The sequence below is a fragment of the Talpa occidentalis genome, unplaced genomic scaffold (genome assembly GCF_014898055.3).
Source record: "Talpa occidentalis isolate TD23 unplaced genomic scaffold, MPIMG_talOcc4v2.1 talOcc4.10, whole genome shotgun sequence".
NCBI lineage: Eukaryota > Metazoa > Chordata > Mammalia > Eulipotyphla > Talpidae > Talpa > Talpa occidentalis.
Genome location: NW_023600993.1, coordinates 41,684,473 through 41,701,247, shown reverse-complemented (window position 1 = coordinate 41,701,247; position 16,775 = coordinate 41,684,473). Strand labels below are relative to the sequence as shown.

At 38.7% G+C, this 16,775-nt stretch overlaps 1 protein-coding gene across 8 annotated transcripts in view; it reads left to right on the top strand.

Moving 5' to 3' along the window:
• The window catches only part of CFAP20DC (CFAP20 domain containing), a 190,244-nt gene that overhangs the window by 169,937 nt on the left and 3,532 nt on the right, over positions 1 to 16,775 (top strand). For all 8 annotated transcript variants that reach the window (XM_037491908.2, XM_037491915.2, XM_037491944.2 and 5 more), the window contains one exon: positions 5,430 to 5,524. In XM_037491908.2, coding sequence (XP_037347805.1) covers positions 5,430 to 5,524 — 95 coding nt within the window. The remainder of the gene's footprint in view (positions 1 to 5,429; positions 5,525 to 16,775) is intronic.

Below are 16,775 nucleotides of genomic sequence, written 5' to 3'. Positions count from 1 at the left end.
TACCAAGCCTAGCAAGGGTAGGAATAGGGGAAGAGGAATAGACTGAGCACAGCCTGCACAAAATCCCCATGATGGTAGGAAGCATGGAATGTTCCAGGAATTGAGAGAAGACTATAGCGTGGCTTGGACAAGGCGAGTGAGAGGGAGTAGAATGCAAGATGAGATTGAAAAAAAATACATAGAAACTGTGTGGACCCTTGAAGTCCAGGGTGAAAGTTCTAGTCTTACCAAGTACCATAGCTCCCAAATAACAATGAAGGGTTTTAAACAATAAGCTGACATAGATTAGAATTTTACCTGGTGTGAATTAAAGCCTGAACAAATGACTGGAAGGAGATCAATGGAGAGCTTTTGCTAGGGGTAATGTGAGGCAAATTGTCACTTGGACTTTGGTGGTGGAAGGAGAGCTGGTGAGAAAAATAGATTCAAAAAATGATTTGGAGAAAACTGACAGGAGTTTTCATAAGAGCTTTGAGAGTGTTCCACTTCACAGTCCCTTCTTCTCAGATAGGGGTTGTTCAACTGCAGTCTGTGGACCAAATCTTCCCTGTTGCCAGCATAAATTTTTCAAGTAAAATTTTATTGGAACACAGTCATGCCCATTTGTTTACTTACCATTTTCCTGTTTTCACTACAGCAGAGTTGAATAGCTATAACCAAGACCTTATGGTTTGTAAATCCTAGCATAGTTTACTGTCTGGTCCTTTACAGAAAAGCTTTGCAAATAATGGATTTTACTCTTCTCGGAACCTCACCTTTGTGATTTTCCTAAGTCCACAAATTCTTAATTTGGGATCTAAAAGTCTATGAATGCAGTTAGATAATCTTTAACCTCCTGAAATTGGAAGGAAAAATTGGATTTATGGACATTTTTCTGGGAAAACTTTCCACCAGCTTTTAAAAAGAATCTCAATTTCCTCCAAAATAAGATATGTCCCAGTCATCTCCCCAGTGTGTTCCCTGGCAATAGAAGATTTTAAAACCCAAACTTATTTTGTTGAATAAGAAATGTGCACTGCTACCAAGAGGTAAATATCATTAGATATCAGTTTGAAATTGCGGTGAATTACTCAACTCCTAATATAAGGTCTCCTGTCCATGTATATCACTGGGCTCACTCCTCTGACCCAGAGTTAATATAGCAGTACTATAAATATAGACTGTATATTAACTATTGTCATGTTTTTTAAAGTTTCCAAAGAATTACTTCCTTAAATAAAGATTTAAATGCATACAAGGTGGTACATAGCTTCATTGCAAGAGAATTCAAGGAAAAAACAGATCAGCCTATGTGTGCAACACAAGTGTTCTGTTGTCATTTTCTTGGGAAAAGTCACAAGATATGGTATTTATTCTTCATCTATTCATCGTCTTAACTCTTCAAGAAAATACATCTTCTGGTGAAGGGCTCATCATCTACAGATGTGCTTAAAAGTTCTTTCTCTCCAGTTTCAAGAGGGGCGGCAGGGGCGGGAAACCTGCTTGAGTCCATGAAAGGAAGGAAGCCTGTGAGCGTGGGCAGCAAGTAGGCCTGACTGAGAAGGATGCTTATCTACCAAAGAAGATGGAGACTTTTCATAACAAGACTATATTCAGAGCTAAGGAAAGCAACCAAAACAAAGTATCAAGTCCAGAGGAACTAGCTAAGAACGGAAATGGTAGAGCAAAGAGCAAGAACAGATTCCAGAGGGCAGATAGCCAGGGTTCAGAACTGTAGCTCAGAATGGTGTGCTGTGAGTAATCCTGCGGTCAGACTCCTCTTGATTAGATGTTTGCAGCTTACTATTGAAAGACATGGAGGTTTAAAAGAGTAGATCAGGGGTCTTGACAATGGGATGGCATTACATATCATATATAAAGATATAAGCAGGTAAGTGCTTGACTACATTTTTACTTAATAGCAAGTCATAAAAAGGGCTCTTGGGAAAATGAAGCTGTTAAATATATGTAGACAAAAATGAACAAAAACAATTTCAGCAGACTGGTTAAACTGTATAACCTGAAACAGTATCTCTCATTGTGTGGTCTGTGAAATCCAAGAGAGATAGGGGTTCCAGATGCAAGAATTTGAGCAATGTGCATACTCCATCGTGTGTAAAAGACTCTCAAAAGTCCTTCAAGAAGCATCCCGGTTGACTTTGTTTAGCCCAATATTTTCATTATTTTATAGTTCACTTGGAATTTTTTTCTTTTGAAAATAGACCTTGCAAATGCTTACTTAGCAAAAAGCCAAACAAATTAGTTGCTTTGATCAAAATTTCTTAATTATATAGTCTTCCAAATCGTAAGATAACCACTTATCAAGAAAATTCTGCAGTCATGTTTAAAAGATAAAATTAAATGCACCCTACATCTTACACTTACACCATCTACCAGAATAAACTCTAAATGGACCAGAAATGTAAATGTAAAAAATGAAACCATACAAGAAGCTGGAAGAAAACTTGGGTGAATTTCTATAGCACCTCATAGTAGGGAAAAGCTTCCTAACCGTGACTCAATATAGAGAGGTGAAAAAGAAAAGAAAAAAAGATACATTTGACTACAAAAAAGTAAAAAAATTCTGCATTAAAAAACTCATCATAAGCAAAGACAAATGACAAAGTAAGGGGAAGAGACAAAAAAGTGTGATAGAAGAAGGGGCAAAAGATACAAACAGACCAAAAGATGATAGAGACAAAAATATACACATATGTGTGTATATTGCATACATGAATATAGTCAGCTCCACTCATAATGCTCATACTGTAAACAAATGCAAACAAAACTGCTTTCAGACATCAGTTCTCATCACTCAGATTGGAAAGCATTAAAATTTACTCAACAACATATTCCTGTGCCATGTCTGTGGGAAACCAGCACTCATACCCTACTGGTGGGAATGTAGATGGGTATAAATCATCTGGGGAAATTTGTCAACATACAACAAAACCAATTTTGCATTTATCTTTTATTCCAAGAATCCCACTTCTAGGAAATTACTTTGAATATAGACCTTCAATTATAAAAAAATTGAATATGCCCAAGGTTATACTTTTCCGCATTAGTTATAATAAATGTAAAATATGGAAAACAAGTTCAAACATGGGAGAATGGTAAAATAAATGACAGTCCATCCACAGGGGGGAGCTGTAGACAGCTGTTTAAAAAAAAAAAAAAAGAAAAAGAAAAAACCACACAAGGAACCTCTAAAAACTGGTACCAGTGAGTTCCGGGAAGTGTTAAGTTGTAAGGTGAAAAAAATGAAAGTGTGAAAGAGTAGTAGTAGTAATCTACCTTTTACATAAGAAAGAAGAGTAATAAAAAATAAATATATATCTGCTTATTTTTTGAAAAAAAAAAAAAAAAGACATAGGAAATACAGAACTAATGAAATTGAGAGTTGTAAGTGGGGATGTAGGTGGAAGTGATGAGAGGAGAGGAACATACTGGAATAAAAGAATGTAAGCCTTACCTGAATATGACTTTCTGTATAGTTTTGACTTTTGAACTGTTGATGTTTTATGTACTCAGCAACATAATAAATATCAACAAGATTAGAAAAGGGAGCAGGGGGCTCAGAAACTAACTCAAGTAAATTTTTGAACGTAGCATTCTGTCTGAAAAAAAAAAAAAAAACTTCAACAGAGAACCCTGGAGAGTAAGTTTAGGGTGTTTTATTGGTTGCTTTATTTTGGTTGCTTAAGCAATTCTGACACTACTTTTGGCATTTTGTGTACTTCAGGAGGTGAGATGTGAAAGAGGAAAGGTGAGAATGAATTGGGGTTTGTATTAGTATTGCAGAAATCAATATGAGCCTATAGTTGTAGATCAGGGTCATCAAACTTTTTCTGCAAAGGGCTAAATAGCAAGTACTTTATCGAGTAGCACAAAAGGAGCCACAGCCAATAAATAGACAAGTAAGCATGGAGGTATCCAGTAAAATTTTACTTATGGTCACTGAAATTTAAATTTTACATGAAACATTATTATTTTTTCCAGCCATTTAAAATGTAAAAACCATTCTTGGTTTGCATAATGTGTAAAAATGGACCAAATTTGGCCCATGGACCATAAATTTGCCAATACCTATTGAGAGAGGTGATGATGAAGTGGACAGGTAAGTAGGTAGGTAGATATATCAGTAGGTAGGTAGATAGATAGATAGATAGATAGATAGATAGATAGATAGATAGATAGATAGATAGAGTAAATGTGATGATGTACAAATTGGGTGATCTGAGTGACAGGTATATAGGAATTCTTTGTATTCCTTTTGTAACTTTTCTATGAATCTGAAATTATTTTGAAACAACAAAGCACAAATGACAAAAAGAAGAAGTCTATACTTTTCATAGCTGAGAAGGTAAAAGCATTAATCCAATCATTAGCCTAAGACATGAATGTCTTACCTTTTAGAATAATCAGATAGCAACCCCCACCTACTTTTCCCCCCATGCATTGACAATTAGTAGGAGCTACTAATGACATTGTATGCTTTCTAATTTTCCTGGGATCATATGTATGCAACATCATATGATAACATTATTTTGCTCCTGCTCGTCCTTGCTCTCCATCACTCTTTGTGAGTAATGAGGTCACTGTTCTGGTAATTTGTGAGTGACCTTGTAATTTACTATAATGTAGGAATTTTTTCACCTGCTATAATTAAATGGACTAAATAAAAGGTGCTTATCAGAAAATGCTTCATTAGCTTGGAAGTCTGTGACAAATTCTTTCTGATGCCCTTAATGTGTTGTTATGAAATTGAATTACACAGCACATCGCCTTGCCAGTTTCACTAGCCATAATCTAGTGATAGCTAAGGTGAACTGTGACTGAACATATCTTAAAATATTACAAATCAGAATTGGGTAATTTTTATTTTCAGGCACTTTTTATACAGAAAGAATGAATGGCTTGCAAAGAAAGTCTCTACTGCATAGACTTATAATCTTATTCTGCCATACTTTCCCGGGTTAATGCCAACAGAATTCATTTCCTATCTTGGCTTATCATTGTAGATAAAGCACATTTTGATCTTCATTAATAATGAAGATTGTGGTCTTAGCTGAAATTTATTGAATTCTCACTCTACCTACATACATACCAAATATATTTTCATCCTTTTTTTGTCATTTATTATTTACTTTTTACTGATGAGGCTTAGTGATATGAAATAACCTGGCCAAGTTCTTAAATTAGGAAACTTCAAGCTGGGATTGCCCTGGAAAGCCAGCACTCTTAGTTATTGGTTGGGATTGTCTACCATTGTAAATAAAGACACTGGATATTAATTTCTAGACATCTTATCTTTCTGAAATGTGAAGGAGGAATAATGAAGATCCTCTTTGTGGAAACTCCAGGGAATTAAAACTCCAAGGGAAAGGTAAAATATGTATATGGTATTAGAGACATGTTGCTGATTCACTTTTTTCTCTTCTTTTCAGGGACTGGTTAAATATGTTGAGTCCACCAATTGTTCCTCCCAGTCAGCATTCAGCAGAGCTGCATCCAGATTCTTCTGGAAGTTTGAGTGCGCAAGGTGGGAATATGAAAAATGCTATGCATAAAAAATAAAAATAATTAACTAGAAACAGAAAATCAGTCATTTGAGATGCCACTGATTTTATTATATGCTGATCACTTAGGTTCACACACAAAATGAGGTAACCTACGCCTCATTTTAGAGGATGATAATAAGTTCTTTGCAACTACAAAGAATGTAAGAGAGAAATTGGCCTTATTTTTCTAAAGGTTAATCCCAGGGCAAAATATAGTTTAAGACATAAGAACATGACTTTTGTATCAGAATGACCTGCATCTGAATTACAGTCCTGTCATCCCTGCTGTGTGAACTTTATGAATTTTGGTTACTGCATTTATATAAGATGACTAATACAGAGCATCCCTGATGGCACAAGGGGTTAAGTCGCAGCACTATGAAGCTATCCACAGCCACTGAAGCAGATCCCTGGCCAGCCAGGGAGCTGATCCACATGGCTCAGCAGACTTCTCCTGTCTCACCTGCTGCTTCCCTCAGCAGTGTATTTCAGTCAGTCTGCCTGTTCTATTCCCCATTCTGTTTCTGGTGAATCCTCTCATCCCCTTCACTTCTGGCCTGTATTCCAGTTCTTACATGCATAAATAAATAAATCTTTAAATGATAATAATAGTAAGACTAATACAATAGATAAAACATCCACCAAAAACTTTCTTATCATGATTCAGGGGTATACTGTGTACAAAGCACCTGAGAGTACCTAACAGATATTAGCTCTTAGTATTATTATAAAGCAGACCAATATTCCACCATCAATGAGATACATATTTTCATTAATAGAAACACAGTCTTTTCATTAAAGCAAAGGCTGGCACAGAGCTACAATGGGTAGTATTAGTAATAGAAAAATTGAAAGGATGCAGGAATGAAAATTTGCCTGGGGTTGCCTGTGTTGGCTAAAGCCATAAAGATGAACTATCAATTTCTAGTTGTAGCTAGAATATGACTATTAGAGTGCATGGAGGAGAAACAAAAAAGAACCTTTGGTGAAAACAGAGAGTTTGAGATAGTAGGGGTGGAGGGAGTCTAAAGTGCATAATTAGTGTGACAAATAACCTGAGAGTCGGACTCCCTGAGACAATTTTAGAGTTGAATTTGGAAGGTGGAGGTGCTATATCTGAAGTAAAAAAAAAAAAAACTGAAGCCAATATAAATTGCTTCAACAAAGGTGCCAGGTTTTTTTTTGTCCCCTAACTGCCCCAGGGAGAAAGTGGAGCATCCCATTTTTCTTCAGGTATGGAGAATTCAGAGCAAGAGCTCATACATCTGAGTTACACGTTTTGGCCACCCAAGGGATGAAGATGTCTCTATGATTTACTATCTGAAATAGATTATGCCCCTCAAATTGGGAATCTTTTTAGAGGTGTACATTTATAATTACTTATGACAGAAAAATAGAATCTTGGCTGTCAGGAGGAGACCTTGCTGTAAGGGAACAAATAATACGTTATGATAAGTGTCCTAAATAAGCCACAGGAACTGAGAGCATGGTCCTTGAGCAAAGGCACCTGAGATATATTTGTGATAAGTACCTGAAAGGATATCTTAAAGTCACCATTGCAAAGTGACGTTTTGACAGCAGGAGCTTAATTATGTTGAAAGTAAACAGAACTTCCATCGAGGGAAAATTAACAAATTAAATTCAGAGGATTGTAAACATGTTCTGGCCAGCATTATCTGGTCTTGTACTCCTTCTGCCTGTCACCCTAGATTTTTGTCAGTTTTCATTTCCTCAGTTTTCATCTCTGATATACTTGTTTGTAGTTATTTAATACCATCAAAAACTAGTGTTTCTTATCTGGCTCATCTTTCTATGTTACTGGCATAGTCTATACTTAAAAATATACTGAGACAGAATTACCATATGTTCTAATAAATGTTTGTCAAAGAAAAATAATGGGCTTCAATAGCCAGCTTGGGGCACACTAGTGGGTTTCTGGTGCCCTGTACCACTGAGTTAGCACTTCCTCTATGTCAGGCACTGTGCTAAATTGTTGCATTTAGCCCTCACAGCAACTCTATGAGAAAGGTACTATTATTGTGTGTATATTTGTTGTTTTTTGCTGCTAAAGAAACTGAGGCACAAAGTGCTTCAAAATTTGCCTAAGGTCACAGGACTGTCACTGGCAGAACTGGGACTTGTACCCAAGCAGCCTGGCCCCAGAACCCAACCACTGCTTTTATACTTTTTGGTTTTAAGCCAAATAAATAGATTACCTACTAAAAAAAAAAAAAAAAAAATTGTATGTGTGAAGGAGGGAGGAGAGGCATCTCCAGGCATTAAAACATTATTTTCCCGCTGAGTGTTTGAACTACAGGATAACGAAATTAAAATATCTCAAGGGTTAAGTTGCGTGGTTCTTTAAAGAAAAAAAAAAAAAGCAGACCTCCAGTCACCTACTTAGACCCTGGACTGGCCTCCCTCTCCCTCTCATGCTTATCAGAAGTGTCAGGTGGCCCCGGGTCCCCCAGAGGAGTGACTGAGGGGTGCAGGGCCAAGGGGATAAGGAGCAGAACGAAGGACACCACCACAGAACTGCAATGTCTGAGTATTTGCATGTTGTAGCCCATCTTTTTAAAGGCCTTTCTAGATGATCTTGTGTCTAAGTAGGTCTCTCACTTAACCTTGTACAATTTCTTCATGGTCTTTTGAGTTTGTAATTTGTGGTTTGCTTACTGCTTTACTGTCTTTCTTTCTAAATAGCCTATGCTTTTTTTTTTTTTTTTCAAGATTTATTTATTTATACAAGCACTGGGTATAGTCAGAAGTGCAGGAGGATGAGAGAATTCACCAGAGCCAGAGCGGGGAACAGAACAGGCAGACTGACAAAATACACTGCTGAGGGGAGCAGCGGGCGTGGCAGGAGAGGTCTGTGCGCCATGTGGGACCCTCACCCGGTGGCCAGGGATCTAACTGGCGCTGCAGAGGCTGCGGGCATCTACGCAATCCAGCGCTCAACGGCTGCGCCACTGGGGAGGCCCTAGCCTATGCTTTTTTAAGAACAGAAACTTTGTCAGTTTTCTCACTCCTGGATCCCTAGTACTTCTCTACAATTTCTGGTTATAGTAGATACCCTCCAAATTCTTTTTACAGTGAGGACAAGGAGGAGGAAGGGATGAAAAGAGGAAGATAAATGTTCTTCAACTAGTCATTTCTTAGTAACAACCTGGAGTTGGTTGGGGGTGGCATAGGGTCATTCATTGTAATCTGATTTTCGATTTTCCCTCAATTCCAAATTTTTTTGTATATTAGATATATTCCTAAAATTCAACAATGAGAGTATTGAACTTGGACCCATGCATTTTAGCAGTTAAAACACCTTATGCAGTGCATATATAAGCAATGTAAAGGTGTCTTTTAAATGAAATCTTCATATGGAATCCCAGTTTATAAAACAAATAAAGCAGAACTCCTCTAGCTAAAGAGGGAATTAGGGTCTCAGAACCCTCCCTGGGGCTCTGATGAACCAGTTAAAAAACACTGATGTAATCCGACCCCCTCCATTTGCCTGAAGAGGTAAATGAGTTGACAAGATCAAAGGTTCAATCAGAGCCTGAGCTAGCATGGAGAACCAGGTTTCCTCCTCCTCAGTGCCTTTCTGCACAGACATTGCTGGGACATGAAGGCTTATTCTCAAAGAAAGGGGGTGTCTCTGATCCTCAGACTTCTGGAATATAAATAATAACTAATGTTTAGTCCATCTTCCAGGGTCCCAGGCCCATCTGCACAATAATACAATAGTCACTGGGTGCCAGTACTAGTGTTACTTATTATTATTCCATTTTTCACATGGATGGTGGGACTTAGAGCAGGGAGCCCTGTGCTGAGCCACAGATGGAGAGGCCACAATGCTCCCATGCAGCTGGAGGCATTCACTACATTTTAACAGGGAAAGATGGCCTGACTAACATAATTCCAGAAAACTTTCCCCAGGCCCTACAAACATAAATGCATGTGTGGCCCTTGAGTCCCTATTTTACTCAGTACAAGTTTGTGTACCAGTTAAAAAACACTGATGTAATCCGACCCCCTCCATTTGCCTGAAGAGGTAAATGAGTTGACAAGATCAAAGGCTTGTTTGTTTGGAGTCAGTTTCTAGTTGGCCAGAATGTGTCTCAGGTGTGTAAGTGCCACCTTAAAAGTGAACAGCTGGCTTCTAGCAGAGCCCAGCAGCCAGCAGGAGCAGCACTGTGCTCAGTGCCTTCCCACTGGACAGAAGAGCAGGCCATGGTCTCCATTCCTCATGGGCCATGATATACTTGCTGAATATCAGTTACCATGGGCACAGGTGCCTGAACACTTACTAAAAATTGTGTTTTCCTCGAGCTCATGTAAAATGTAAAAAATGGGAAGTTAAGTTTTCAGAACCTAACTCAAGAAAACTACCAAACTGACCTTTAAAAATGAACTGAACGTTGCTTGAAGAATAGTCGTCAATTTGTTTTTGACATTTGTTCCTTTACAGATATGACCCTTAAATTATTCAGGCTTACCAGCTCCAAAATGGAATAATAATGATCCCCGCTTTGGGTCTGTAAACCTCTCTTACAGTTTCCATGGATTTTGACTAAGAAAAGTATTCAGAAGAGTTTTTGGAATTGCCAGTCTCAAAAAAACAAGTTACTTCTTTTTATGGTGAGGGAGAAAAAAAATCTCTTTTGAGAATTTTTCCCCCCAAACTGACCTTTCCATGACTACATGGTCTGCACTGATGCTCCATCTGTGATTTGAAAATTTCTCAAAAAGAAATTTCAATTTAAAGTAATTTCAGATGACTAAGGCTTCCAGAAGACGGAAAAGTCTAAAAGCCTCCTGGACAGCACAAGCCTGCGGGCTACAGAAGGGAACTTTCCTTTGATCCTGATTTCAGGTTCGCCCTCAGCATTATCTCCTCGCCTGTTGTCCAAAGTCCTCTACCTTTCTGGCTTTCTATCCATAGAAAATAAACCTCCAAACTCCACCAGGAGCAGGAAGAGGCAGGGCCTGACTGTATAGGGTGAAAGGTGAGGAACCAAGGGAGAGAGCACACGCTGTTGTCTAGCAAGACTTCATCGGCCCCTGTTTTTAATACCCACTCCCCATGCACATGTACACACACGCGCACACACAACTTGCCGCTTCTGCAGAATGTGGTGTCTCCCTGGAGTTGTCTATAAACAGCAAATTGCTTTCTTTGGCCCCAACAACTTCACCCCTACCAGCACTTAGGCATAATCCTGTCTGCAAAGAACCTAATCATCTCTCCATTCACTTTCTCCATCATATATTGTAACGGAAGTTACAGATGGCTCCCAATTTACCCCCTGCCCCCATCCCTTACACCCTTATAACCCTTCCTCCTTCCCACTCCCTCTGAACCTCAGAAACCTCCCTTGGTTTATTAGGGTCCTCAGTTTTTATAACACTTCTGTGCAAAGCCACATAGGATATTTCTTAGTGACCATTAATTTATCTCCCACAGGATAGAAATAGGCAGCAGATGCTTATTTTGTAGATGTAATATCCAAATTACTAGTAAAGACTTCACCAAAGTCTCACAGTGCTATGACCAGCAGGAAGGGACCCTGGTCCTTGCACAATCCTCCTGGCTCCTGCCATGCAGTTATTTGCCATTTCCCTAATACTCCAAGTCTAAAAGCAGTCTTCTAAAATCTGCTTTAAAATTCATTGTCTCATTAGACATAGTGCTTCGTGGAACACCTGGTAGCCCCAGCACGTGATGTGGTGCCTCAGACATGCTAAAGGCTCCGTGATGTCTAATGAGTGAACAAGCACATCTGCATGGGAAACATGAGGATGATTTGGCCTCCTTGTGGGTCTTCCCTTTTTCTTAAAGATTTATTTAAGACGCATAGAAGGTCTCCTCCAAAAAACAGTGTTGGTTATTTGCAAATCACAATAGATGTCGATATTAATAGAGCATCTGCCTGCTCCTGTGTCACCTTTTCCTGTGTGTTTCCTCAGGGTGGCATCCTAGCACACCTGGCGTGGGGCTATGTTATGCCCCCACCATACAGGTCAGGTGAAGGCCACAGCTAGTCCACACACCCACTGTATATGAAGCAGGATGCTCTCCAGGACTGTCTGGCCAGATAGTCAGACAGTAACCCCCGCACTACAACCGCATCACAGAATTCCCATCTAGGTTTGCAAAGACCTGTATGAATACCATGGCCACTGCAATAGTTTTAATTTAGTAATTTCTTCCTGGAGCTTTCTGATAAAATAATACTCTTTATAGTACTCTCCTTAGACACATAGTGTCCCTATCTCAACTCTGAGCTATGAAATGATTAGTATTAATGTCTTCTTGATTCCAGAGTCCCTGTCCCTTCCCCTGTGAGGCAACTAGTTGCCTTTTGTTCTCTGATTAGTCTTGGGGTAGGGAGATTTTTCTCTCTCATGCAGCTATCAGGGCCCTGGGATGTCTTCTCTGAAGAAGTGATGAGGCAGGGGAATCAGCGTTATCACTGGTATGAAGAGATCCCTTCTTTGGGAACTACTAGAAATAAGCCCTCCAGTAGAGAAGTAAGCATGTTGTTAGTGTCTGAGGCTCCCTCCCTTATTCAAACATCCCTACCTATTTATTCCCCAAATACACGTCAAAAGGCCTTCTGATCCAGCATGAGGTCCAAGCTTACTTTATGGAATTGGGATACTTTTTCCCTAATGGCAGCTTTACCCCCTTGCTGAAATTAGGCTCTGTAGGCTTCAAAGCTCAATAATCTGGCTAAAGACCTTTCTTCATGTGTAACAAAATGCATCCAGAGTTGTAAGCCACACAGTTATAGGTGCTCGTTTATTTTGTGGGGGATTTTCCAACTTTCTTGAGGTATAATTAACGTGGGACAGAGTTTAAGTATAAGATATACAATAAGAAGGTTTGGTGTCAAGTATGTATTTGAACACTGCATATTTATAAGAGTACGTGAAAGTGAAATTGCAAGAAATCCTAATTAATCATCCAAATCCTTCAACATGTCAGTGTAAATGGCATTTTCCAAGTAAAATATAACCTTCATTTTTTTAAAGGGTGATTTATTTATTTCTTTAATGAAAACTGAACTATGATTATGGCATGTTATTTGCCTTCTAAAAAAAATATAGCTTTCTAATAAAAGAAAGTCTTTTTATTCTTTTTATTTCATTGTTATTCCTTTCTCTTTCTCTGGATAGAGGGCACATATTTGCTGAGAACTGAAATCCAGCAGACTTCCTCAGGTTTTAGTGCAAGTTAATTTTGCCGTACTCTGAGATATTGGTGGAAGAGTTTGCAAGCACTTGGTACTCAGCAGAATCTTATCTAAAATGTCATCTTTATTGATCCTAAGGCTGACTGTTCCAAACTGTGATCCCACACCATTGAATTGTTTAAACAATAGTGTATTAGTATGCACATAAAAATACAGTCAATCAGTTCTCAAGATCTATAAAAGAGAAAATGCATTAACCTTAAAAAAAATTCTTGATGGCAGCATCAGAAAATCGAAAACCAGGGATAATGTCTTGATTCAGAGATTTTAAATCTGATAACTGGTGTGTCATCATTTATTTTCACATTTGAAGACTTTGCTTGTGCTTATAGGTTTCCTATTATCTACAGATAAAATGCATTAAATATAGATAATTAAGCATTTATATTAATTGACTTTCAAACAGTGAGAAAACTGGAGGGATTATTTGCACTAGCTGATCTAACCTCGGGGAGAGCCTCCGATATTGCTGTGTTTGCTCTGGCCCCTTCTGTTATTACTATTAACAAATTTCAAAGTGGATGAGGCTGAAACTTTATAAATAAATCATTGTCTGAAAGACAATTTCATTTCACTAGAAATGACTTTTTGTGTGAAGAAGAGTAAAAATGTAATTTGGACCCCTGTCCAGATGCTCTTAGTCTAGTAACAGAGAATGGTTTTGTTTGTTAATTCATCCTTTTAGAGTTTCTGAAGCCAGTCTTTAAATAGAGCAATTTAGCATTTGGGGGAAAAACAAACCCTGCACTATCCAAGAATATAATTGAAAATTACCCTATACCCATGCACAATAATTACCTTTCAAAACATTTCCCATTGCTTGACATCATAGTGGTAATTGCTTAATGATAATATAATTTCATTACGTAGGGATTACAATGGCAAAATGATGTAAGTTGGAAGCTTTGAAAATTAAGTTATAATGAAAACAAACCTTTTATGCAAGTTTAAAGCACTTATTTCAATGTAAAATTATACATAATATCACCCAATTTTTGTACTAATGTCATTGTTGGTAGGATTTTTAAATTCATCCATTTAAAGCTTTAGTGCTAAAACCCACAAAGCCTGCCTTAGTCCCATGTTTATAATGCATGAGGTTCCAGTTTATAGTGATATGTATTGGAACAAATGCATTTATATAGCAGTTATAGCTTCAGTTTGTGTGCATTGTGTAGCAAAACCTCTACGAATGAATTGGATCCACCTCAATCCCTTTGCAGTTAGGTGAAAAAGACCCATGGTCCATTACAATGGTTATTTCCATCTTGAAAAATTCCTGACTAGTTGTACAATATTTTGAGTGTTCTAATTTAATAGCACCAGTTTAAATTTTTATCTTTTTGGAAAGTATAGGCACATACTGCATTGAGCAATTGTATACCATGTAACAGAATTTCCCCCACTGCGTGGATGGAGTATGAACAAGACATCAGATTACAGACCACCGAGATTGTTTTATTCATAATCATTTACCTCAGTGAGACGTAGTTTTACCATTATGCCTGATGGAGAAATTAGTTTTCTTTCTGAAAAACATGATCTATGGTGAAAGAACTGGTTTGTTTGTTTGTTTGTTTGTTTGTTTTAAGATAAATTCATCACAATGGCCTGTGTAAAACTAGCTGGGAGCTTTGTATTTCATATCAGTCCACTCTAAGTATTTTGGTAGTGAAAAATCAAACATTCAGTTTCTGGGTAAGGACTAAGGTATGAACCCCCACTGGTCTGACTTAGCCATCTTGTGCTTTCCACCATGATGATGATAACTATGGGTGTGTGTGCTAAGTGTCATTTTCTCATAGTTACTATCCTTACTTTACATATGAGTAAGATGAGGCTCAAAATGGTGAATTTCCCCAGGGTTTCACATCTGTGTCTGGCTGATTGCGTTGCTAAATGTCACACTGATTACCTCTATGAAGCCTTTCCTTTGTACTTTAAGCTTTATCAATGTTCTTGTTCTGATTTGCTAAAAAAAAAAAAGAAGAAGAAAATTATAGCCTATGGTTTATGACTTCTTTTTATATCTTTCTATCACTTACATCTTTAATGATAATAGTAACCACTATTTATTGAACAATTGCTGTGTGCACTGTACTATGCCTGCTACCCAATGTTCACTATATTCTTCCACAAAATCCTATAAAATAGTCATTGTTATTCTTATTTTATAAATGAAAAACCAAAGGTCCAGTAAGGTAAAATAACCTATAATTAGACTAATCCTATTCAGGTAATAAACCAAAAAGTTTCCATCCATCTCCAATTTTTCACTCTTTTCCATGTTTAAGTTCCCAGGTTTGTCAGGTTCTAGAGGCCAGCAGTGCTAGATCTCAGCCAGTCTGCAATTGCAACTCCCAGTTTAACTCCTTACAATCTTTAGTAGCTGCTTTTGTTTCGTGTGTGTGTGTGTGTGTGTGTGTGACCTCCAACTAGACTGTCACATCCACAACTAGACTGCTCAATCACATAGCAGGCACACAATAGTTACTTATTGATAAACTGATTTTGTTCTGTTCTCTGCAGTAGGTGAGATAAAAAAGGGATGATGGATTGAATATCTGAAAGTAAAGGAAGTGCACACTCTTCTTTGATGTGCTTGATGTGGAGACGTGACCTAAAGGGACTCATCTTCAATATGTAGCAGCCACTTGAAAAGCATTCTCAACCTCTCCTACCTAGAGGGAGAGGGGGAGGCAGAGCCTGGGGAATCACTCTTAAGGTGACAGTAGAAAATGAAGAAAGGCAGCCTGCCTTCTCTGAGGTCCTGTTCTTAAACTGTACAGGGCCCTCAGGTCAGCTACCACTAATAACGAGGGCGTTAGCAAAGACCTGTCATACTTCAAGGACATAGACCACTGCAGCCAAGAGTCACAGAAGCTCATCAAAGGCACTGCAGGCATCATTGGCTTTGGTCCCCTGTCTTACGCAGGGTGCATCTACAAAAGCTTGCACGAGTGACTGCCCCTGCTTCATCGCCCCCACCCCCACCCCCAGAGTCCACATCCCATTTCCTGATCAGCTCTAATGTTTAGAAAATTCTTCCTTGTGTTAAACCCAAATCCGGCTCCATGTAACTTCTACCCATTGGTCTTACTGTTTCCTCTTGGAACCCCACTGAATCTTCTCTCTCATTTGCCACCCTCTATCTCTTTAAAGCCAGCAGGGCTGCTGTGACCTCCATCAAGCTTTCTCTCCTCTGGAGTGAATAAACCTGGTTCCTTTGGGCTTAATTGGACTTTTTGCCTCTGCTTGTCCACGTGGACTTTTTCATCTTTGTCAGTGGTTTTTGGAATATGCTTGTTTCCAAACCTAATTTCTGTTAATGTAGGATGCCTTTACAATTTTTTATTCTTTTCCATCTTTAAATTTCCATAATATACTAGCTCCCAAATGAACATGTTATACCACCTTTTGAACAAAATCATCAAGCACGGTGTGGCAAAAAGAACACAGAAGCAAGTTTAAGCTTCCTCCCTTACACTGCTTCTGACTCACCTAGGGACCTCAGGTGAGCTGTTTAACTTTGCAGTCCGCTTTCCGAATCCATGAAATGGGCACGATAATTCCCACCTATCACAGGATTGTGAGAGTCAAACCAAGTAGTGCTTGGGAAGGTGCTTTCTAAACCACTGATGTTTTAGTAAGCATAGCAGACGCTTCATTGCTCAGTCAGGCTCCACTTTTCAAGACTGCCAGCACTGCGTGCAACTTACAAGAGCATCAGCTGACCGCCTGGTCTGCCTGCATCAATGCACACTCCTGAGAAACATGGTGTGTTTCTGATATCATCACATCCCTAACACCTAACTCAGTGCCTGGTGCAGGAAGGGGTCACTTTCAATGCTTTTGAATATTTAGGAGGATGGGCAGAGGAATGGCTATGCTGTGGTTTCAAACCCCGCCCTCTTCACCCCTTCGCCTTGTTTCCTTGAGCTTAACTCCAGTTTGTCACCATCCTGACGCTGCCCATGTA